The sequence below is a fragment of the Vombatus ursinus genome, unplaced genomic scaffold (genome assembly GCF_900497805.2).
Source record: "Vombatus ursinus unplaced genomic scaffold, bare-nosed wombat genome assembly UNPS02005859.1, whole genome shotgun sequence".
Classification (NCBI taxonomy): domain Eukaryota; kingdom Metazoa; phylum Chordata; class Mammalia; order Diprotodontia; family Vombatidae; genus Vombatus; species Vombatus ursinus.
Genome location: NW_020945637.1, coordinates 1 through 25,398, shown reverse-complemented (window position 1 = coordinate 25,398; position 25,398 = coordinate 1). Strand labels below are relative to the sequence as shown.

Genomic DNA, 25,398 nt, shown 5'->3' with positions numbered 1-25,398 from the left:
ACCCAGGTGAGCTAGTGGACTGTAAGTATAGATGTGAGCTTTAGGAATCGGGGGAATAAGGGAAGATAGAAATGAAATAGAAAGGGTAAATGTGCCTACAAGGTACTAAGAATACCCCGTTTGAATGTAGACATGGAGAAATCATTTAACCCTTTCAGAGCCTCAATCTTCTCATCTGTAAAATGGGAATATCTGTGACACATCTCACTTTTTAAAGGATCAAATGAGATAACGTAGGTAAAGCAAACCTTACAGCACTATGTCAATGTTACTTTTCTGGTGGGGTGCTGAGGGGTTTTTGGGGGTGGGGTGGAGTGGGATGCTTTTATGGAGGTTTTCCCCAGAGCCTGGGTAGCAGCTCCCTGGGCACGCACGCCTGGTGTAACTCTCAACGCTCACACTTTCGCCAAGTCGGAAATTACGACTGGTGGAATTGTCGCTAGACTCTAGCGCCCCCCGGTGGCGGCCACGCGGCAATGTTCATGCTCACTTCGAAGGCCCGAATAAAGTTTCCTTCTTCAAATAAACAGGAAGTGCGTGCCAGGGCCGGGGCACTCTGGGCCTTCCGGGATGAGAAGGAAGCCGGGGGGCTGCGATGAGCGATATCGTGGAGAAGACCCTGACGGCGCTGCCTGGGCTCTTTCTACAGCACCAGGCGGCCGGCGGCTCCGGGGTGCCCAGGGTGTCCGTCTCCTCCCGGCTGGGCAGCCTCATCCGCAGCATCACCGCGCTCACGTCCAAGCACGTAGGTGGCCTAGGAGGGGAGGCGGGGCGAGGGGGCGGCTCCTCGGGCTCCCCCCTCAGCCGAGCCCTCCCCAGCACACCCCTCAGCCGGGCCGGAGCCCCCGAGCTCACCCTCAGCCGGGTCCCCCAGCCCCGGAAGCCCTCCCCACTTAGGGCCCGTCCGGGGCCCAGGCGCGCCAGGGACTCTCCTCAGCCTGTGCCCCCCTCCCCCGGGGTCCCCTCTCAGCCGGGGCAAGGCCTCCTGCTCGTGGGGTGGGGTCATGCTGGGCTGGGCTGGGAACGACCGGGGAGGAGGGAGGGCGGCCCCCGGCTTTGACTCAGGTGGAGGGGCAGCTCAGGAGGCTTTCGCCAGACTAGTGCCTGAAGCGTGTGAGGCCTCCCCTGGGGTTTTCCTGCCACAGTTTTTCCTCCTGCTCGAGTAACTTTAGACCCTGACTCCCCCCCCCCCCCCCCCCCCCAGCAGGGACTATTAGATTTTTTTTGGCCTTTATTTGCACCCACAGCGCTTAGTACTTAGTAGATACTTAATAAATGTTTATTGAATTGAATTAAATTCAACTGAAGCTGAGAAAGATCATGGGATTTGCAGATTGTAAGGGCTGAGAAAGAATCTGGTCTCGGGTCTCCCTGACTGCTAGTGACTGACTGATCCATCTCCTCTCTGGAAGTAGGAGTTTTCTCACATGAACTGCCAGAGACAAATTCACTTTGATCAATGTTTATTAAGGGTCCCCAAAGCTGAAAAAATGTCAAAATGCCTGCCCTAAAAGGGTTTAAGGTCTTCTGGAGATTGTGTGTGTGTGTGTGTGTATGTAAGTATTATTGACTTACAGAGCAATGGTTATTGATAATAATGGTTACTGATAATAATAGCTCTCATGTATATAACACTCTTAAGGTTTGCAAGAAATTTTAGGTGTCATCTCGTTCCTTGCAACAATCGGTGCTATACCTATTTTTACAGATGAGGAAACTGAAGTTTTTGAGGCATGCTTACCCCCAATTCCCCTCCCTCCCAAACTTTTCAACTTACTTGTGTATGTTGTCTTCTGGAATTAGATCTTAAGCTCTTTGAAGACAGGGACTGTCTTTTTCTCCCTCTTATTTGTATCCTTAGCTCTTAGCACAGCCCCTGGCATATAGTAAGCCTGTAATAAATGTTTATTGAATTGAACTGAACGGAGGCTGAGAAAGATCACGTGGCTTGCAAATAGTAAGAGTTTGAGACAGGTTTTGACTTTAGGTCTCTGATTCTTAAGTCCAGTACTCTTTATCCCCTGAATCCCTAGACACAAGATAGCCTATCATATGGGCTAAGGAGAGAAGGAAGGTGATCTTGGAAAGTTTGAGGAGGAAGAGATTGTTTTCATTTGGGAGGAGGCTGTAGATCAGGGAAGACTTCTTAGTAGAAGTGGCATCTTAGAAAGATCTCATTAGGAGAGAGGTGGCCGGGGTACCTTGAGGAATTTGAAAAAGATGAGAGATTTATAGGTATTGTGGCATAGTGGATGGAGTGCTAGACTTCCACTCAGGAAGACCTGGGTTTAAGTACTGTCTCAAATATATATTGACCCTGTGACCCTGGATAAATCAACTCCCAATGCTCCATGAAATTCCAAGACTAAATTGGAGAATAGCCTGATCTTTATTGGTACTTGAGAGTTCCTTACACCAGAGAAATCATGAATGTAGACCAAATAATGTAAGTGCATGCATACACACACACACACACACACGTAAACATGTACATATAATATATGTCTATATTTTATGTAAAATACAGTACATATAACCTCACTTGTGGTTCCAAGAAACTGTAGCATGTGCAACAAGCCACACTTTGGTAAAACTGTCTCTGCAGATGGGCTAACTGAGGGTAACTAACAGGCCTCAAACCTGTTAGTGAGTTAGGGGGATGTCACCCCCAAGTATGTGAAGACTTCTCCCTGTGGAATGGGCAGATGAGAACAATTTGTTCCAATAGCCATAAAGGCAACTGAAGCAGGTGCTGTGGAATGCTTAGAGCTTGGTCAGATATCAAAGATGCCAAGGTCATCTACTGCATCCTGGGCTATTGCCAGTCTTGATTTTTGTCTTGCCACTGGACTTGGATGATTATGGAAGAGAGAGTGAGGCTGACGACTTTCCATAACCCTACCTTGCTTAAAATCTATTTCATGGGCAAGTCAGAATATCACCCTTGTCATGTCATTGGTCCTCTTTGAAAACAAAGGACTAACAACGACATATAATAGCATTTGTAGAGTACTTTCAAGTTTGTAAAGTGCTGTACTGTACATATATGTACATATGTTTTCTCATTGGACACTTACTGTGAGGTGGATGTTATTATCCTCATTTTACAGATGGGGAAAATGATTCTGAGAGAGGTTAAGTGATTTACCTGAGGTCACACAGCTTGTAAGTGTCTGGGCAGAATTTGAACTCAGGTCTTCCTGACTCCAAATCAGTGATGCTTGCCCATTGCAATACCTAGCTGCCAAATGTATATAGAGCGTGGATCTTCCAGTGTTGTGAGTACCAAATGAGATAATGTATGCAAAGTACTTTGCAAATGAATACTATAAATATCAGCTATTATTATTTATTAGTAATCTTAGTATCATCTTAATTCATTAGAGTACAGATAGAAAATGTCCTTGCTGTCCTGCTGTTATTATTTTATGTGCATTGTTCTGTGGATCGTTGAGCAGGTGACTGGAGTAACTTTTTTGCAATTTGAATAAAAGTTTTGGAATGTAAGCTGATTTTTAGTTGACTGCAAGCTTCTTTGGTACAAATACAGTAACAGACAAGGTAACTTGTTATGCATTTCATCGTGTTTGCACATGATTATTATTTCTTCTGTTAGGTCTCTATATTTTGAAAGCTTTTTATTCCAGATAGCTTGGAGATTATTGGTATTTAGTATGGCTACATCTATTAAAATGTTATCCTTACATTTTTCCAGATCATTGTTATGTCTGGGGGATTGTAGGCAACAGCTTTGTATGTGCTGACATGCCAGTTCTAATACAGTGTATTTGAATTCTCACAGATATTTTGAGGTCTTTATTTGTGGTATTAAGATTTGTCATCTTTTAGTTTATGGAAGATAGTGGGCTTCTAATGTATAATTCTGCCCATCTGGTCATATCTCGCTAGGTATTTGGTAGGTATTAAAGCATTATGATTATGATTATTTCAGGACAAAGTTGGGGAACAGTTGATGGTTTCATTTCAGTGGAATTATATGTGGGAAGGTGGGGAGTAATGTCAAATGAGTCTGGAAGAATAGGCTGGAGCTAGATTCTGGAGGGCCTTAAATGCCGCATTAAGGAATATACCTTTTATTCTGTAAGAAGTAGGGAGCCAATGAACAGGAGAGTATCATGTCAGACTTTTGCATTAGGGATGTTGTTTTGGCAGCTGCATGAAAGTTGGGTTGGTGAGGAGAAACATAGGAACCAAGGATATCAGTTAGACTATTAAAATGCCTCAGGGTGAGAGGTGATGGGGATGTAAACTGTCACACATGTGGAGCACTTAGTTGAGGGATCTTTCAAGCCTTCCAGTGTCTTGTTAGGTATAAAGTGAAGGGATCTTATAGACACTTAAAATTTGCTGAGAAACAATCAACTCCAAAGCTCCTAAAAAGTGGTAAGTGTAATATATTTACTAAAGACTGCTAAGTGCCAAGTGCAACTTGTACAGGCATGAGTCAAGCCTTCAGGCATTTATAAGCTAAAAAATTATTTTGCCATTTCATTATTGAAGGAAAGCTGTCATTGAAGGAATGTTGTAGCAACTATAAAAAGGGAACCTTAGAAAAGACCTCAATTAGAAGGAGTCATACTGAAAATCATTATTTAAGGAGTTGATGTCTGTGGTAAATTACTATTTACTCAACTGTTTAATAAGATGTTATTTTGTCCTGACCCCTCTCAAAGTGGAGAAAATATATCCTTTTGCATTTGTTGCTAACAAAAAAGAGCAGACTATAAAGCAAAACATGACCTTAAGGGCTTTCTTCCAGCAAGAGTTTATATATGCATATATTATCCTTTACACATGTAACTACTGGTAACTGTATTAAGTTACTGACTGATGAGTATTAGGAAACAAAGCACAAAAGAGGGAGATACATTCTCACCAAAGGTATTTGGCATTGTTGTGGAAGTTCTATCTAATGCCCAAGTGGGATAGGGGTTCACTCAAGATGCACCATTTTATAGATCATATTGTGCTGATTGCATCAAGCCCCAAAATATTACAATGCCTCTTTAATTAGGTCCATGATTATTTGAAAGAGATTGGCATCTTATAATCCATATGGAAGGACCAAGTGAATGAAAAATGTATGTTATCTAGCTAGGCCATAGAGTTGAATGTCAGTTCATTGGATTAGTTACTTAGTGCGTATATGTATGATAATATTGGTATGAAAGAACTGGAAACTAAGGAGGTGCTATCAACTGAACAAAGTGTGGTATAGGAACATAATGAATTACTATCATGCTGTAAGAAAAGGTGAAAGAGGGCAGGTTCAGAGAAACTGAGGAAGCTTCATGTGAACCTATGGAGAGTGAAGGAGCAGAACCAGAACAATTTATAGTATAAAAACAACAAACTTTAGAAGACATGAGCTCTGATGAATCCAGTGATTGGCTATGATTTTGGAGGACTGAAGAAGGAGAATTTTACCCACCACCTGATAATGAGGTGATAGACTAAATGTACAGAATGAGAAACACATTGTTGAAGATGGCTGAAGTGGGAATTTGTTTTGCTTGACCATGCCTATTTGTTACAAGGGTTATTTATTTTTGAGGGAGTAGAAAAGTAGGTGGGCCAGAGAGAAAAATACATGTTTGTTAATCAAAGAAAAATTTTAATTAAAAAAGGATATTACTGGCAGGTAGACAATGAGTTGGGCCCAAAATTGAGAAGTAGGAAGAGTGAGGGGTAGGTTACTTTTTGGGAAATTGCATAGTGCTTTTAATTGTCCCAAACTATTCCACAGCACAGAACCTCAACATTTTTTTCTTTTATCACCAGTGTTCTTCCAGTGCAAATCTTAGAACCCCTCATCCTCCAAAGAATCAAAGTTACGAGTGACCCAAAGGACAGATAGTTAGGCTATAGTGTATCTTTAGCAATAATCTGTAGACAGGTGGCATAAAGGATATACAAGAAATATGTGATTGACACATGACATCTTAACTTTAGACCTGGAAGGAATGTTAGTGGTCAGGGTTCAGTTCTTTTATATTATAGATGAGAAAACTGAGATCCAGAGAAATTTAAATGAGTTTTCTCAACTCTTCTCTGGGTTCTCAACTCTTCTCTGGACTAAGCTTGATCATTAAAATTACATGGACTTTAAAAAAAATAAATTCTTCCATTTGACACTTATCTCCTCACGCCTGTATTCCTGAGGCATGTCCTCAAAGTACATATACTATATCAAGAGTTGAGAAAATGTAGCTCCTCCTCTTTGCAGACATAATGGTTATATACTCATAAACATTTTATTGATCTGCTTTTTTCCTCTTTGTTTTTTAATCTTTAAAAAATTTTTTTATAAGAAATAGTTCATTACGTGGAGTAGGAGGTAAGATGGGATATATAAAAAAAGACAAAAGGATTTGACAAAATTTAAGGTTTTTTTTTTAGAGTTCAGATTTAACAGTTCTGGAAAACATTTTGGAATTATTAAAGTTCTGAATCCATACATACTCTTTCTTCCAAGATCCTCTTACTAGACATATATCTAGAGGAGGTCAAAGAGAGAAAGACCCTACAAATACTAAAATATTCATTACTACACTTTTGTGGTATCAAAAGCTGGAAACAGTGGGTGCCCATCAATTGGGAATGGCTGAACAAATTTTGAAAGAGTATATGAATATTATGGACTGTTATTATGCAGAAAGTGATGATAAATATGAAGAATTCAAGAAATTCTCATAGAGTAAGTATAGAAAGACTTATGAATTGATGTGGAATGAAGTAAGCAGTACCAGTAGAACAATATATACATAACCACAATAATGTAAATGACAAAACTAAAAGGAAGCAGAGTAATTTTAATGACTGATTTGGATTTCAGAGGGCAATGGGACCTACCTCCTCCCTTCTGAGCTAAGGTAGTAGATAACACTTAGAAAATGTTTCATGTGCTATCAACTTGGGTCAGTAGGTTGGTTTTACTTCTGTGTTTTTCTTTGTTATAAGGAAGGATTCATTGCTAGAGGAGGATTTATATCCAGATATAACTGGTGTAAAAGCAAAAGATATCTGCAAAACTTATTTAAAACAGAAAATCTCTTACTCTGGATTTTCATTGTTTTTCTCTTGTCTTTCTTTAACTTCAGCAAGACATTTCAGTATTTATGTAGCAACATACCTGGAGGAGACAGGCAAAGGAAAGGAGTTCTTCCACTACTTTCCATCTTCCATTCTTTTATACTAACTTCATTTAAATTTGATAACAGTCATGAGGGGTCGTAGAAATTTGAGTGAAGACAGGAATGGTTTATTTGTGATGAAGCTTTTAGGCTATCCACTACTGAGTTTGATAGTGAAAGTAATATGAGGAGGGATAGTAATGCATGACCCATAGCATTCTTTGGTTGTAAAGTTGTCGTGTAATCCCTGAGATATCATGGGAACTGGATACTTTTGATGCCTTTAATCATATTGAATGCAAATAATCTGGTTAGTCGTAGTGCTATAAAACTTTAAATTTATCAAAATAACTGATTTGTAAAGTAGCATTTTAATTAATATTATTTATGATAATTTAAAAAGAACGTGATCCTGTGATTTAAAAGCCGCTAGATGGCACTGTGGACAGAGAATTGAGAAGACCTACATTCTAATGATACCTTAACTCTGGGCGAGTTACTTAATCTCTCAGTCTCAGTTTTCATATTTGTAAAATGAGAATAATTATAGTATCCCAGCTCATAGGGTTGTTGTGAGGAAGAAGTGAAATAACATGTAAAGTGCTTTGCCAACTTAAAATGCTATATAAATGCTAACTATTATTGTTATTAATATTTAATTATAATATGTTTATACTTTTTACAGGAGGAAGAGAAATTAATTCAGCAGGAACTGGCTAATCTAAAGGCAACTGTTTCTGCACCCGGTACCACATTGGTAAGTTTGAAAAGTTAATGCAAATAGGTTTTAATGTTCTTTTGTATTTGAGACTGTTGTTTGGTCATGTTAGAGAATAGAACAATATGTAGCATGTAGTTCACCAATTAGATGAACTCTATATGTGTTTATCAGTATGAGACATAGCAAGGGCACCATTGGAGCACTCTGGATGTCCACCAGTCATCCCTTGTTCTTTCCACGTGACTAGCCTCTGCTCTTCCTATCATAAATTCCTTGATGACATCTTTTATTCCTGTTCTTCTTTAGAATCCCTTGTTGGTTTTATGTTGTAGCTTGCTCACACCCACCATGCACCTTTCCGTTTGGTTCACTGCTACAGCAACGTGGGTAGAATGTTCATATTCAAAATATGGGACTTTGCTTTTCATGAGAGACTTGATTAATAAAAGAATTTTTCATTTTCCTGAAAGCAGTCCAGCTGGTTCTCTTTCTGTTCAACTTTGGGCCCAATTTATTGCCATCTATACTGTCTGTCCTAGATACACTTACTGTTGGATAAACTCCATATTTGTCCTTCCAAATGCATCTTGTAATATAGCAGGTAGACATTTTTAGCATATATCTACCTGTTTTATGCTTCTTCTGATGCTCATTATGAGAGGAGCATTCAACAGGGTTCTTTCTGTTATATCTTCTAAGGACTCAGGAGCGTGGTGTAGTGGATAGAGCACTGAATTTGGTGTTAAGAAGACACGTTGCTTAACCTCTCTGTGTCTTAATTTCCACATCTTCTAAAATAAGGGGTTGGGCTTGGTCTAAATCTATTATCCTATGCATCTTGAATGATTTGTCATATGTGGATAGGAGATACTTTGTTATAAAAGAGCCTGTAGGGCAATATTTTGTTTTACAGAATCAATTGCTTTTTCATAACACACAAGCACAGTGGGATCATAAGTCCTCTAGATGTTTCAGTTAAAATATTATGAAAGCCTAGTTTTTCCCTACTAATACCTTCATCAAGGATGCCCTTGGTTTATATATAAGTGACTCTCATAAATATATCATATAGAAAGGAGAGTAGGCAGATAGGGCAGTAGTTAATGATACTCTCTTTTTCTCTTTTTAAAATATTTTATTTTTCTAGTTACATGTAAAAACAATTTTTAAAATTAAAAAAAATTTTTTTTTGAGTTCCAAATTTTCTGTTTCCCCTCTGCCCTCATTGAGAAAGCAGACAATTTGATATAGGTTATACATTTGCAGTTATACAAAACATATTTCCATATTAGTTGTGAAAGAAAACACAGACCAAAAAAAAAACCCCAAGAAAAATAAAGTTAAAAAAAGCATACTTTGATCTGTATTCATACTTCCGTTCTTTCTCTGGAGATGGATAGCATTTTTCATCATAAGTCCTTTGTAATTGTTTTGGCTCATTATATTGCTTGTAATAGCTAAGTCATTCACATTTTTTTTTATATAATATCTTTATGATATTGCTGTTTCTGTGTGCACCATTCTCTTGATTCAGCTCACTTCACTCTGCATCAGTTCACGTAAGTCTTTCTAGGTTTTTCTGAAAGCATCCTGCTTATTATTTCTTATGGCACATTAATATTCCATCACAGTTATATACCACAACTTGTTCAGGCATTCCCCAGTTGATGGGCATCCCCTTAATTTCTAATTCTTTGTCACCACAAAAAGAGCTGCTATGAGTATTTTTGCACATACAGGTGCTTTTCCTTTTATTTTTTTAAATCTCTTTGGGATATAAATTTAGTAGTGGTATTGCTAGGTAAAAGGGTATGTATGCAGTTTTATAGTCATTTGGGCATAGTTTCAAATTGCTCTCCAGAATGGTTACATTAGTTCACAGCTCCACCAAGAGTGCATTAGTGCCTCAATTTTCCCACATCCCCTCCAACATTGATCATTTACCTTTTCTGTCATATTAGCCAATCTGACAGGTGGTGCCTCAGAGTTGTTTTAATTAGCATTTCTCCAATATGGATTTTGAACATTTTTTCATATGACTGTAGATAGCTTTGATTTCTTCATGTGAAAACCATTTGTTAATATCCTTTGACCATGTATCAATTGGGGAATGACTTGTATTCTTATAAATTTGACAGTTCTCTATATATTTGAGAAATAAGGCCTTTATCAGAGAAACTTAATTTTTTCATTGTTATGTTTACTGTATACTTCCCACCATTCTATTTTCCCCCCTGTTATCTTTCTTTCTCTCTCTCTCTCTCTCTCTCTGTGCCCAGGCCCTCCTCAAAAGTGTTTTGCTTTTAACCACAGCCTTCCCCAATCCACCATCCCTTCTATCAGCCCCTCTTCCCGCATGCCCCTCCCCCCTTTATCTTACTCTCTTACTTCCCTATAGCATAAGATAAATTTTTATACCCAACTGAGTGTATGTTATTACCTCTTTGAGCTAATTCCGACGAAAGTAAGGTTCAGGTGATATCTGCCACTCCCCCATTTCTACTCCACTGTATAAGCTCTTTCATACTTCTTTTTTGTGAAATAATTTACCCCATTCTACTTCTGTCTTCCCCCTTCTCCCAGTGCATCCCTCTTTCTTACCCTTAATTTTATGTTTTTAGATATCATTCCATCATTGCCAAATCACACCTGTGCCCTCTGTCTACGTATATTCTCTTTAACTGCCTTAATAACGATGAAGTTCTTAGAAGTTACAAGTATCAAGTTTCCATGTAGGAATGTAAACAGTTTCACCTTATTGAATACGTTATGAGTTCTCTTTCCTGTTTACTTTTTTATGCTTCTTTAGTCTTATATTTTAAAGTCAAATTTTCTGTTCAATTCAGGTCTCTTCATCAGGAATGCTTGAAAGTCCTGTTTCATTAAATGTCTCTTTTTTTTGTCCTGAAGGATTATACTCAGTTTTGTTCCTTTGTTCAAGGCTTGTGATCCTTTAATGTAGATTTGTCTTGTGTTAGTCTGACTGTGGCTCCATGATATTGGAATTGTTTCTTTCTGGCTGCTTGCAATATTTTCTTCCTGACCTGGGAGTTCTGGAATTTGGCAGTAATATTGTGGGGAATTTTCATTTTGAGATCTCTTTTAGGAGGTAGTAGATTCTTAAAATTTCTATTTTACCCTATGATTTTAGGATATCAAGGTAGCTTCCTTGATAATTTCTTGAAATGTGATTTCTAGGTTCTTTTGTTGATCATGACTTTTGGGTAGTCCATTAATTTAAAAATTATCTCTCCTTGATCTATTTTCCAGGTCATTTGTTTTTCCATTGAGATATTTCACATTTTCTTCCATTTTTTTTATTCTTTTGATTTTGTTGTGTTGTTTCTTGATGTCTCATGGAATCATTAGCTTCACTTTCCCAGAACTGCTTTTTTATCTCCTTTTCCATTTGGCCAATTCTGCTTTTTGAGGAGTTCTTTTCTTCAGTGAATTTTTGTGCCTCTCTTACCATTTGGCCTATTCTGTTTTTTAAGGTGATATTTTCTTCAGTAAATTTTTGTACCTCCTTAATGAAGCTGTTGACTCTTTTTTCGTGATTTTTCTTGTGTCACTCATTTCTTTTCCCAGTTTTTCCTCTGCCTCTCTTATTTGACTTTGAAAATCTTTTTGAGTTCTTCCAGGAATTCTTTTTGGGCTTGAGACCAATTCACATTTTTCTTTGAGGCATTGGATTTAGCTGTTTTTGACTTCATTGTCTTCTGAGCTTATGTTTTAACTTTCCCTGTCACCATAGTAACTTTCTATGGTTGAGGGTTTTTATTTTGGTTTTTTTTTGGGTGGTTGTTGTTGTTTGCTTTTCCCCAGACTATTTCCCCCAGACTTTTAACTTTATGTTAACATTGTGCTCCACGTCTGGAGTATGATGGGCACTGTCCCAAGCTTATAGTTTTTCATGCTGCTGTTTGCAGAGATACTTCTGGGGGGGAGGGGTCTGTAAGTTTTTAGTACTTCCAAGGTGGTGTGATCTAAGTAGAGGTGTGATCACTTCTCTCTTGGCCTGTGCTGTGGTCTGTGAGCAACCAAAGACATTCTTTTCTACGCTAGAACTGTGATCAGGATCCCTGTTCACTTGTGGCAGCACACTCTAGTGTACTAGTGCTCCTCCTTGCTCTGGGACTATGATCCGAAACCTCGTATGGGGAGTGCCGTGGAGAGTACTGCACATAGTGCCCACAAAGGGTTCGCAGTAATCTCCTCCTGTTTGACCCCCTTACTGTCTGTGGGCTGAGAGCTTTGAAAGCTACTGCTGCTGATTCAGTCACCCCCAAGGCCTACTGTGACATGGCCTGCAGTTGGGGTTAAGTGATTTGCCTAGGGTCACACAGCTAGTAAGTATCATGTGTCTGAGGCCAGATTTGAAATCAGGTCCTCCTGACTCCAGGGCTGGTGCTTTATCCACTGTGCCACCTAGCTGCCCCCCTGTTTCTTCCTTTTTTTAAAACTATTTTCTGATCTTACCTCAGAAGAGTTGATGGTTTGATTACAAAGAAAGCTGACTCAGAGATAACTCCTATAGCAAAAGTGAGTCTTCATCCCGGTTAAAATATCATCTGTTTTATACTTTATGGTATCATTGGGTATTTGCCACATACACCATGTATGTTTCTTTCTTGAAGAAAGTATTCATGGTATGGTGGCATGAGACTTTGGTATAACTTACCAATCTCTGGGCTCTTTCCTTCTTTCTTATTGGACCTTGCTGTCCCAGATAGTTCTGTCATCCATACTTTTTTCCCACCTTTGCACTGAAGTCACCAAGTATCCGAGTGCATGTTGATTTGATTTGGAGGCTCTTATTCCTAGAATTCCTCAACCTCTTCATCCTCAGCAACCGGTGTTCTTACATAAACTGCAGTTATTTTCTTTTCTTTTTTTTTTTAAAGATTGAAAATTTGCTTTTTATTTCAAAATCATAAATAATGGAAGCATTGTTCAGACCATTTCCTAGACATATTATTTTTCAGTAACTTAGGATGTTAAAGATTTTATCTCTGAAGGTCTGTAAACAGCCCAAGATGATATTGAGATCTTGACTGGCAGGTGTGGCCTCTTCAATTTGTAGAGCATTAGAAATTCACAGTGAAAGAGCATATTTTTCTGACATGTTTTACAGATAGTAGAAGTATATTTTTAGCAGCATCAAATAGGACAACTTGTTTCACATCTCCAGTTTTACATAAATGCAGCAAGTATGTCAACTCACATTTAAAGAGAAGGGGAAAACAAAACAAAAGAAAAACCAAAACTCAGTGGCACTCCTTATCCATGGAAATTTTACATAAAAGTTTACTAATGTCCATGTTATCAAATTTTCTACAGATGTCTTTAAATTATTTTTGCAGATACAGTGGAGACAGTCTACATTTGAAACACTTTTACAAAGGATTCAGTAAACAACAATAAATACCATTTTCCCTTTTCAAAATAAAAAGTACATTTGCAGGGGAGGGAGGAGGGCTAACTTCTCCACTATATTTTTAGTATGTTTTGAAAGGATTAAAAACCATGGAAAGTATATTTATTACATACTAGGCCCTAACTACACATTTTTTAACCTAGTTATCAAAGACAAACAAAATGGATTTCAATTAAATTGCTCAAATTTAGTGAGAGCAGGTGCCTGTGTGGCAGGTGGACAATATTAAAAATTTCTTTAAAAAATTAGCAATTTCATTAAATAAAAAACAAGAACAACCAACTGCTGTTTCCCTTAAATATTAAGTTGAAGCCTGATATGTGCTGCCATGTCCTGTATACCCAAGCAACTGCAGTTATTTTCATGGTGGCCTTTTTGCATATATTTATCATCAATATTGAAATATGCAATGACAAAATATCTCATGAAATAATGTTTCCTGTTGTCTCTGTGCATCCAGTAAAACCTCTTTCATCAACTTCTTGGCCTCTCAAAGGAATGTCTGTGAGCCATCCTTCCATTTAGCTGCTATGTCCTTCTGCTTTAATTTATAGCAAGAATGTCAAGATTGATATGCTTTAGCTCCTCTAATAATATGTCTACTCTTTGGCCATTGGTCAAATATTTTATATTTAAAGTACCAACTGTCAAAAGTTTATTGATAGTCTAAAAGTTCTGTGATTCTTCACATTTTTTTTCTCCTTTCCTGCCCCTCTGTCAGTGTCCCTGCGAAAGCAGAAAGAGACTGTTCAGGCCTGAGCCATTTTTTGTTTTTATTTGTTTTTTTGGGTGGCCATACTCAGAATTAATCACCAGGTGCCTGTCTGTCATTAGCTAGTTTGGAAGTTGGAAAACAGAGTCAGTCTATTACAGGGGCCACTCTAATCCCTTCCAACATTGTAGATACTACGAAAGCTTGTGTTCTGGTGGTAGAGCCTTTGAGACCCCAAGGTCACCATGCCATGATGGAGCATTGGGGTAGGATTTGGTGGAGGACAAACTAGAATACAATTTTATTAATTTGCAGTGAGAAATGTAGCTGTTGAATTGATTAAATGCTTGCCAGCTGTCAGAAGACTTTTCAATAGGAAAATTAACTTAAAATATACATTAAGGGAAAGGCTTTTTGGAAGGATAGAACTTAGTAGTAGGCAAGCCACCTGGGCACAATACATTGGAAGGTGTGTGTGTGTGGGGGGGGGGCATATGTGGGCTCATACCCAAGTATATTTTAATACTTTTTTTTATAAATGCACCTATTTTAATGTCAGAATTTTTGAACATTTTAAAAACGTGGCTTTGTGTAATGAGAATTTTTATTCTGCAGTCAGCTAGTCACAGTTATAGCTTATACACTTTAATATTGCCATACTGCTTTAATAAAACATTGTATCATCAATCAAATTCTTATACATATGACATACATGGTTAGCCTGTAACATAGGTCTTGGTCCTGTGTCTGACACCATCATTCTGAGTGACTTTATTGTAGATTGGTCATAAAAGAACATTATAAGATCCATTTTATATATATATATTAACATTTAATTTTTTTTTCAGAGACTGATGAAGGAATGTATGGTGAGACTTATATATTGTGAAATGCTTGGGTATGAATCTTCCTTTGGCTATATACATGCTATCAAATTGGCTCAACAAGGAAATCTCTTGGAGAAGAGAGTTGGTATGTTAGTAAAATTTCTGTCTTTTAATATTGTCTTTGAATCTGTGGCCATCATGTCCATTGAATTAAAGCAGACATGGTTTATGTTTTTATTAGAGCTGAATACACTGCAGTCTATAGACTGCTTAACAACAGTTCACGTTCACACAGTGCTGTAGAGTTTAAAGAATTTTATATACAGTATCTCATTTGATCTTCACCAGGTATGATGTGTAGGTGCTATTATTATACCCATTTTATGATGGAGGAAACTGACATTTACATTGCTGAACATTTGTGTTAATGTTATTTCTGTGTTGTTTAAGATTTTTACTGGTGAATGGTTGGACAAAGCTATAGCTGCCATGGTTATCAAATTTGTAGATGATAAAGTTAGGTTAGAGAGATAGCTCATGTTGGATGACAGAGTTGGGATCCGAAAGGTTTTGATAGTCTAGAATATTGGGCCAAATCTCCTAAGATAAAATTTAATAGGGCTGAATGTCTTACACTTGGTTTAAAACAAAATCAAGCTCAGTATAAGAAAATGGTGATATGGCAGCAACAAAAATTAATATGCTCTTAGGCTTTAATTAGAAAGGCATAAAATATAAGACAAGGGAGGTAATAATATTGCTATATTCTGCCCTGGTCAGATAACACCTGATGTGTCATGTTCAGTTCTGGGTGCTATATTTGAGGAAGGATATTGATAAGTGGGAGAATAGCCAGAATGGTGAAGGGCCTCAGCATCATGCCATATGAGCATAGGAACTAGAGTGTTTTGCCTGGAAAAGAGAAGACTTATGGGATAATAATAATTGGCTTCAGGTATTTGAAGGGTTATCATGTTGCCAGAGGCTTAGATTTGTTCCTTGTGGCCCCAGAAAGCAGAGCTAGGACAATGGAAAGTTGTAAAGAGTCAGATTTAGGCTTGATGTAAGGAAAAGCTTCCTAATAATTAAAATTATCCAAGCACGGCTTGGACTGCTTCAGGAGATAAATATGTTTTACTTCATTGGTGGTCTTCAGGCAAAGATTGGAAAATCGTTTTTCAGGTATGTTGTAGAAGGGATTCTTTTTTAGGCATGAGATAGTAGTGACTGTCATGGGAAGGCAATGGAAAGAGCACTGGCTTTGGCATCAGAGAATCTGAGGTCAAATACTGATTGCCATTTACTCCTGTGTAACTTTGGATGAATCACTTAATTTCTCTGGGCCTCAGTTTCCTTGATTGTAAAATAAGGGGGTTGGACTAGATCAGGGGTTCTTCACCTTTTTTTGTCACAGACTGCTTAGCATCCCAGTGAAGCTTATAAACTTCTCAGAATAATGTTTATCAAGACATAAAATAAATAGGATTACAAAGGAAACCAATCATATTGAAATACATATCAGAATATTACTGATATCAGAATATTAGAAATACTTACCAGAATATTAAAAAACATGTTCATGGATCCCAGGTTAAGATTCCCTCAACTAGATAATTTTTTAAGATCCCTTCTAGCTATAAATGTATGGTCTTATGGTTGCTGAGGGCCTTTTAAACTTGGAAATTCTGTGATTCTGAAGAAGGGCGTTTGAATTCATTTTTAAAGGATGGGTAGCAAACTCAACTGGCACAGGGAATGGAGGACATTTCAAGTACTGTCTCTGCCACTTACTACCTGTGTGACCTTGGGTGAATCACTTAACTTCTCTGGGCCTCAGTTTCTTTGCCTGTAAGGTGAAGGGGTTGGGAACAGCAATAGGGAACACTGAGCAAAAGTACAGAAGTGTGAAACTGTTTTTGGAGGATAGAGAGTTGCAAAGTTTGATTAGGTTATAAAGTTCTTGATGGGGAATAGTATGAGATAAGGCAAGTAAAGGAAGGTAGTGCCATACTTTATAATGTCTTGAATGCTAGACCTAAGAATTTGAACTTACTTGGGAAGCATTGAAGAGCCTTGAACATTGGAGAGATACGACCATATCTGGGTATAAAGAAGATGAATCTGGGAGTGACTATATAATAGATGGGGCAGAGTATGGAAGTGGGAAGAACTGTTAGGAGATTATTTCAGTAGTGTAGTTGTGTGTTTCTGAAGATCTTTACTAAGATGGTGGCACTGAGACTAAAGAAGAGGGACAGGATGCAAAAGATATTGCAGAGGTACCAACAGAACTTAGTAACTCATTAAATATGAGAGGTGAAGAAAATGAATATGGAAACCTGAGGTGAGTAATATTGGTGCCACTGTTAGAAATAGTGATGTAGAAGGGGGAACAGATTTAAAGTGAAAGATAATAAAGTTGGTCTTGGACATTTTGATTTTGAGGTGAGGATATAGACAAATTGGGTTGTAGTGGGCTTGAAGAGGATCAGGACTGATCAGAATAAGGATGAAGTCTCTAGAGGAGGCAGTATGGATTTGCAGTTTACATAGAAAATTGTGAAACGGGTTGCCTGGGATTGGGGAGGTAGAGTGAAGTGGTATTATAATACTATGGTGAAGGGGTCACTTAATTAATCTTAAACAATAGAAGAATTTGATAACTTTGCCTGCTCCAAAGTTCTAATATTGCTTGCTGTCTTTGTATGTCTTCTTTCTTCATATTGCAAAATTTTTTCAGGGCCTCTTTCCGGGCAGTGCCCATCACAGTGTCTTGGACATAGTAGGTACTTGATAAATAATTGTTAATGATTGACTTACAGTTATTGTGCATAGTTCTGGCTGTGATCTGTCTCTTGGTCTTCAGTGTAACTTCATGGCATGTGACTGAGGTACTTTTCCTTAAGAAACAAGTTTCCATTGGCTACTAGAAAGAGAGATAGTTGGAGGTACCATATCACTTACTCCTATCTGCTTACTAATGGAAAGAAATGTATAGTCCATGGAGCAGTTACGTAATAAACACCCAATTGCCTCTTCCCCTCAGCTGAGATATAGCAGGGTTTCTCTGCCTTCACTTATTGACCTCATTTCATCACAAGACTTACATTGGTGGGGTGGGCGGGGTGGTGTTCAAGTTGAGCTGAGGTGAGTTTTCAATCAGTCTGAAAAGACCTGAGCTCTGCTTCATAGGCTGTCTTAGGGAGAGCCTTTCTGACCTTCATTTCCCACCTGGCTGCTCATCTGGACTCTAGCAACTCATTTTCCTGCAAGATTTAATGAGCTCTGAAGCTGTCACCTTTTCAGTACCCTTTGCCTCTTGTGCCTCTCTCTCCCTCTGATGGGAGAGATTGGGGTGGACTTCAGAGAGCCTCTCCCAGATCCTGTGTTTAAGGAAGGGACCTCGAGAAGTCAGCTTATCATTTCCTACCTGGCTGCAGGATTTCATGCCCTTAGCTGGGTGCTCTCCTTCCTTTCTCTTCTCCACCGCTTGCTTTTCAGCTTCTTTTTATGTGTTGTCTTTCCCCATTAGATTGTGACCTTTTTGAGGGCAGGGAGTGATTTTTGCCTTTCTTTGTGTCCTCAGTGGTTAGCACAGTACCTGGCTCATAGAAGGCACTTAATAAATATTTATTAAGTGACTGCTTCTTGCAGTTCCACTACCCCTCTTTCCTGGCATCCCTGGAGTCTCCACCTCTGCTAGTCTTTTTTCATTTCAGGGGTGATGCTGCCTATCTTGTAGATACAGCTTTTAGCTTATAATGAGATCGGGGTGTCTGCTATGTCTAAGTCTGTTCTTCTTTGGCTTGGGATAGTCAGTAAGAGTGGCAGATAATTGCAAGATGAGGACAACCTTGGGGTCCTCCATCTGCAGAGCTGAAGTATGATAAGGGATGAAGTGCACCTTGTCAGTGGGGCAGTCTGGTAACCAGTCCATGTAGGAAGAATAGCAGAAATAAAATAGTGTGAGACATCCACATTCATAGGATCACAGATTAGAGATGGAAGGGACCTTTAGAGGCCATCAAGCCCAAGTCCTTCATGTTACAGATGAAGAATGATGGCAGTGTGGTTTAGTAGAAAGGATTGATGAGTTTGAAGTTAGATGCATCTTGGCTCTGCCACCTACTGCTTGTGAGGCACTGGCTTCTCTTTAGTTTCCTCATCTGTAAAACGAGTGCTTGGATTGGATGACCAACCTTCTAAATCCCTTCCAAATCCATGTCTATGTTCCTTTGATCTCTGAGGGATTTAATAAGGTATATCTGTATGTTAAGTAGCAGGCCCTGGAATCAAACTGAGGTCTTTGGTTTCTAAATCCAGCCTACTTTCTACCATGCCATGCTCCCTCTTGGAATATTTTGGTAGAATTGTTTTGTTTTACCTATTCAGTTTTTGAGTTCTGTAAGTTAAGAATTTGAGTAACATCATGCAGCTTGCCCAACAATGCAACTGTACAATTCCTTCAGCAATTTTTTTTTTTTTTTTTAAAGGCAATTGAGGTGAAGTGACTTGCCCAGGGTCACACAGCTAGTAAGTGTCAAGTGTTTGGTCTGAGGCCAGATTTGAACTCAGGTCCTCCTGACTTCAGGGCCGGTGCTCTATCCACTGCGCCACCTAGCTGCCCCCTAGCAATTTCAACAAAATTTTATTAGTTCGTACCTAACCATTTTTTATGTGGACTATTTTGCATGAAAGTACAGAAATTTTCTAAAAAATAGCTATAATGACATATAAGGTTTGGATACTTTTAAAAAACTTTTCAAAAAGGTTTTGGAAATCTGAAAAACCATTAAATTTTAGGCCTCTTTTTCAGATACATGCTGTAATTATGGATTACATAATTGTCAAAGACAAGCCAGTTAGAATATAGTAGAAAGACCACTAGGTTTGTAGTCAGAGAACCAGAGTTTGAGTCCTAGCCCCAGCACATACTAGCTGTCTGACCTTGGACAAATACTTGAACCTCACTGGCCCTCAGTTTCCTTGTGTATAAGATGGGGATAATAATACTGTCCTAGTTCATCAAGTTGTGAGCAAGTGTTTTGTAAATCTTAAAAGTGCTTTGTAAATGTGAGCTATTATTATAAGAAGAATCTGTAATCATTTACCTCATTTTGACAATAATATTCTTTGGATCTTAGAAAAATGTATAATCTGTTTTCCTATTTGACCCCTAACTTGTATCACTAATGCTTGAAGTTTGGTATACATTGCTTTATGTAACCATTTTGATTTATTTTTGGAAAGTAGTGATGAAGGGATTTTTTTTCCTTATTGTCTTTTGTAGGTTATTTGGCAGTTTCTTTATTTCTACATGAAAACCATGAATTGTTGCTTCTCCTTGTGAATACGGTTGTAAAGGTACTATTTATATAGCCAGTTTGGGAAATATCATTATGATTTTAATCTTTAGAAAGTACTTGAGATTTCTCCTGTTGGCTTTTTGAATGAAGATCATTTTAGAAGAAGTGGAGCAGTAAGGGGTAGTCCTCATTTGCCAATTACTGGATTCTATCCATACTATAATTCCCCACTTGCTTTTGACTGAAAAAGGGCACTGTTTGAAAGGAAATAGGTAGAAACAACACCACTATCACCATCCCTAGTACAGAATTAATAAGTACTTCCGTGTTCTAGAGACTGGAAGAGCTAGTCTATATTTTTTTTTAAACAGGAAAGATGTTGGAGACTGTTCTGCCATGGTAATATCTGATAGAAATGGCAGCAAATTTTCTGTTGTCTATTTTAATAGAGAAAAGAAAATAATGGGGTAATTGAAATCCCTTTATTTTAGCAAATAGTTACCACTTTCCACCCTCTAAACCTTTATTCCCCCCAAATTGCTGCTAATTCATAATTGATTGTTTTGAATTTTCTCTCCGTATCTTTCTTGTGTATATCTTTTGATGGATATATTAATGAGCAGTGAGTAGGAGATAAAACAGAAGGCCTTAGAAAATCTAGAAGCTCTTTAACCAGCTTCTGAGTACTTGAGGGCTATTTTGCTATATTTTACAATTCTTATTAAGGTAGACTTGAGGGCCTCCAGGCTATATCTAGCGTAATGGTATATTTGAGTTGGTTAGTAAAGCCTCAGGAGTAGGTAGATAGTTCTGTTTCAACTCCTCTTTCATAGAGTGCTAATTGTAAAATATAACTTTTTTTTGATGAAAGTTCTTTTTTTATCCAACCTGTGGATTATCTCTGTCCTACTTCCAGCTGCTGTCTGTCTTTTGGCCATTTGAAATTTCATTAACATATGTATCAAGAGATAGGCAGGAGAAGTTTATAGAGACTGTTTAAAAAATTTGCAGTACTTCCTTTTTTAATCCCTATCCCACATGTCATTTAAAATATATATGTAGTATTGTCCTAAGGATAAACACTACCCCTGCAATGTAAAATTACCATGCATTTTAGGTTTAGAATTTGGAAAGAACAAAACAGATCATAATTCTCTAGTGAATATTGTGTTTAGTCTGGAAACTAAACGATCAAAATGTTAAGGACAATTCATGACAACGCTAGTGTACAACTCTGGAATCTCACTGCCTTAACATTTAACATTAATTTTAATTTTTTTCTGAATTCTTCCACATTTTTTCCAGATATTCTATATGCTAGAAATAGATTTTTAAAAGTTTATAATCTAGGTAATACTATGAATCAAAGTCTGACAAATTAAATTATTGAGTGGAAAAGAAAGTAGTAAAATAGTTTTTGCCTTTGATCTAGTAAATTACTTAGTATAATGTCTCCCTTCCTAAACCCCTGAGGGGGCCAGAGAGTTATTACAAAGGGACCTTCAAGTGCCTATGCTGATAAAGCACATTTTGTTCTTCATTTGGGTCCTCCAAACTATAAAACCTAAAAAAAATAAAGAGATTTTCTGTTGAAAGTTATATGTTATTGATTTTTTATTTTTTTCTAATAGGAAGTTTTTTTTTAGACCTTTGGAATGAAAACTTTTTTTTTTTAGCTAGGTCACTTCTATTTAAGTTCACAGTCTGAGTTGTTAACTCAGGTTTCAAGAGGTGTCAAATTTGTTTTTTCATCAATGGCATAAACATTTATTTAAAAATTACTGAATATATATAGTAGCTTTTCATTAGCATTTATTTTCTCATTCAGCAGATACTAATTGTACAACCCTTATTATATGAGGGGTCTGCAAATTTTTTGACCTTAAAAAAGGTTCTCTTACTTAAAAAGATTATCAACTACAAGCGTAGTCAAAAAACACTACGTTGATCAGTATGGGAAGGGAAGTACAATTTCATTTTCTTTCCACTGTTTGTATTCTAATTTATGTTTTGACTTTGTTAAGGCAAATTAAATGGGAATTTCCTGTATAAACTACTAGTAAACTTGCATGAAATGAATGAATCGTGAATTGATACCAGTCAACAGAAAAACAGTAAAATTATAGAATTCACAGTACTTTTGAACTAAGCTTCATTAAAAACTTAACCCATGGAGTGTCCAAATGTGCAACAATTGTAATTTTCTTTGATTAATAATCTTGATAGGACTTGCAGAGCACAAACTTGGTGGAAGTATGCATGGCGCTTACCATCGTCAGTCAGATCTTTCCTCGAGAAATGATTCCTGCTGTTCTTCCACTTATAGAGGACAAGTTACAACATTCTAAGTAAGTCAATCCATTGTTTAGATACTTCGCTAAAATAAGTTTCAAAAGATTGAACTTGAATGTTTGTCATGGCTGTAACTTAAAGTGGTGTCGATGCTAGAGGATGCACTGTAATAAGAGCTTCATAGATTCTGTAAGGGTTTGGCAGTGAATGTGGTTGATGCCAAAGTCACCAAACAAATGTAGAAATTTTCCAAAGCACAGTCTTTTATCTTAAATGAGAAGCAGAGGGGATAGTACCTACCCTTTCTGCCTCAAAAAATTATATGGAAGCTAAGTTGAAAAAATGGAAAAGATTTTTAAAAAGTGTAAGTATAATAAAAATGAAGGGTGATATTATTTTGAAGATGCCTTATTTTATATCAAAGCTACATCCCCATTCCAAGAGATACGTGAGAGTAAACATTAGCACATGGTCTTTTACTATTCTTCCGTTCTCTTATGTGTCCTTAACTCAAACTTTCTACTTGAACCTTTCCTTCTGAGATCAAGATTTTATTTTATTCTTTTTTTTTTTTTTTTGTGCTGGGCTAGGCCTCTCAACCTATTAACTTTCCCTAAGTTTGGAAACACTTCTCATTTATGGTACATTTTTCTTATTTCTAAAGTAACTTTCCTTAATAGCATCTAAGAGCTTTCAGTTTTCCATCACATCTTTGTTAATGAATTTTTGTGGTTATTAAGACCATATTTCTTTATCTTTTATGCTTCTTGAAGTGATGCTTCCCAGTGTTTCTCTCCCTTATAGCTTATGCCTTTGAGACAAATCTTGGAAAGTGAATCTTCTCAGCCAAAAGACTGTCTGCTACTGAGGTTCCCTACCTTAAATGCCTTATTTTTAATTTGCATAAAATTAATAATTTTATCTTACCAACACTTAGAATAGTATTAACCATTTATACTAGTGGTGTTACACATCATCTTTAATGGTGTTAAAAGATTATTTTAAACCTGTAAGAGTGTGCCAGTGTCAGGTTTGTAATTATATCAGAGCACAGAGTGAAGAAGTTTAATTAACATAAGGAGCATCATTTACTTTTCTTTGGTAATTGTAGATTACCTTGATCATAACAGCATATGATTGTTCCTTAAAAAAGTATTAAAGTGGCCAGGATGATTGATTTATGTATGGTACACCTCAAAAAGTTGAGAAATGAAAGGTCCGTACATTTTTAATTGATATTTGTCATCTTCCCATTGTGATTCATCCTGTCTTACTCCTATTCCCTATCTACTACTTGTTGAACTTTGGAAAGTATCATTGTTGCAAAAGTCATTGCTTATTCCTCTGGAGCTAGAGAAATTGGGAAGGAAGCCAGAGGAAGCCAGAAGGTTACCCAAGGAAGATTTAAGACAAGGTTGGGACTAGTTGTTCTATGTCCACAGCAAAGTTTCGCCAACTCGGAACAAGGATTAGAATCAAGGACTTCTGACTCTCCATCTGATGCTCTCAGTTTGGGTTGTGCTTTCAACTGTGGCAAGAACTTTGTAATTACTTCCATTCCCTATTACTATTAAAACACTAATACAGAATACCCTAACAGTCCTGGGGGAGTCTAAGCCTAATCTGCTTCTCTTTTCATAGAAAAAGAATTATATAAGTGCCAGAAAAAAAATACTAGGGGTATCAGAAATAGGACTAACATTTTTTTTTGATCCTTTCCATTCTAACCCTAATTACCCTTTTTTGATCTGTTGTTCCTTCACCATAAACCTCCTACCAGCTGTCCTCTTCCCATTGCCTAAGGTTGTTACTATTTCAGAAAATATAAGGTACACAACTAGGCTTAGAACACCAACTCTAGTTTCCCAGTAGACTGTAAATGCCTTGAGGGTGAGGACAGTCTCATTTTTGTCCCTGTATTTCCAGCATTCAACATAGTGCTTTTTACATTCTTAAAATGTCTCAGATTGATGAATTGAATTTCTTAAGGCATCATGGGGTAGAAAAGAAGGTTCTAGAGAAAAATCTTTCTGTCTTGACTATCCCTGCTTTCCTTTTCAAATCTTAATAAATTCAGAAGCAAAATGGAATATTTAGTTACCCAGCTGTCACAATGGATATGCCAGAAGGAAGTTTTGATTTCAAAATAAGAGCTTCTACTTTGAGCTTCAATTTTTGGTTTAGAAATAGTCTTTCTTTTTTCAGCCTCTTTCACAGTTCTGCCTCTACTTTTATTTTCTTTTACTCCACAATACCTAATATAGCTTTCTTTTCTTGACTTCCTTATCCCTGCCCATTACTCAGATGGGAGCTGAAATTTAAAAGTCAAACAGCTGGTAGATGAGAATCAGGATAAGCAGTAGCAGCAGTTTTTGGCTCTGTTGAGAGCCTTAGTCAGTACTCACTGTCTAATTATAAGATGGGTCAGCACCTTCTTGTTCCCAGAAGATAAGGCCAGGAGTATACCAGGTATCTTAACAGGTAATCCAGCTGGGCAGTTTTGTCAGAATACAAATTGCCTTATTTTACACAAAAATGCTGGCAGATTTTATTAATTCTGCTGTTTTAGCCTATTGGTCAAGATAAAAAATCTAGATGTCACAGAGGGCTGAGGGAAGAATTGTGCTTTAGTCTCTTGAGTTAGAGTTTGTTTCTTAGAGTTGAGGCTTACATTTTTTGCCTCTTTAAATTTATCTGAATGAATTGATTTTGTGTCTTTACCTTTTGAAAACGTTTTTTCTAATAATGTTGGTTCTAATATTAATTAATATGACCTCAAATTTAGGATTGAGGACCAGATCTGTTGTCCAAGGCTGGTCTCTCAGTCACGGTATAAGAAAGTTACTGCTTTTTTTCCCCACCTATATCACATGAGAGGAAGAATTTTGTGCTGTTGGGGTGTGGTGCTTTAGAATAGAGAGGCAGCCTGGCATAGGGGCAACTAATGTG

The 25,398-nt window shown here is 37.5% G+C and overlaps 1 protein-coding gene across 1 annotated transcript; it reads left to right on the top strand.

The window, feature by feature from the left end:
• Window positions 1–563: 563 nt before the first annotated feature.
• LOC114032894 (AP-4 complex subunit epsilon-1-like) lies at window positions 564–22,505 on the top strand (the record flags this gene model as incomplete). The annotated part of the gene is made up of 5 exons (XM_027848365.1): window positions 564–745; window positions 7,840–7,911; window positions 14,873–14,996; window positions 20,142–20,215; window positions 22,384–22,505. Coding segments are annotated over exons 1-5 (542 nt in total), but the record flags the coding sequence as incomplete, so codon positions are not given.
• Between the last annotated feature and the right edge of the window lie 2,893 nt (window positions 22,506–25,398).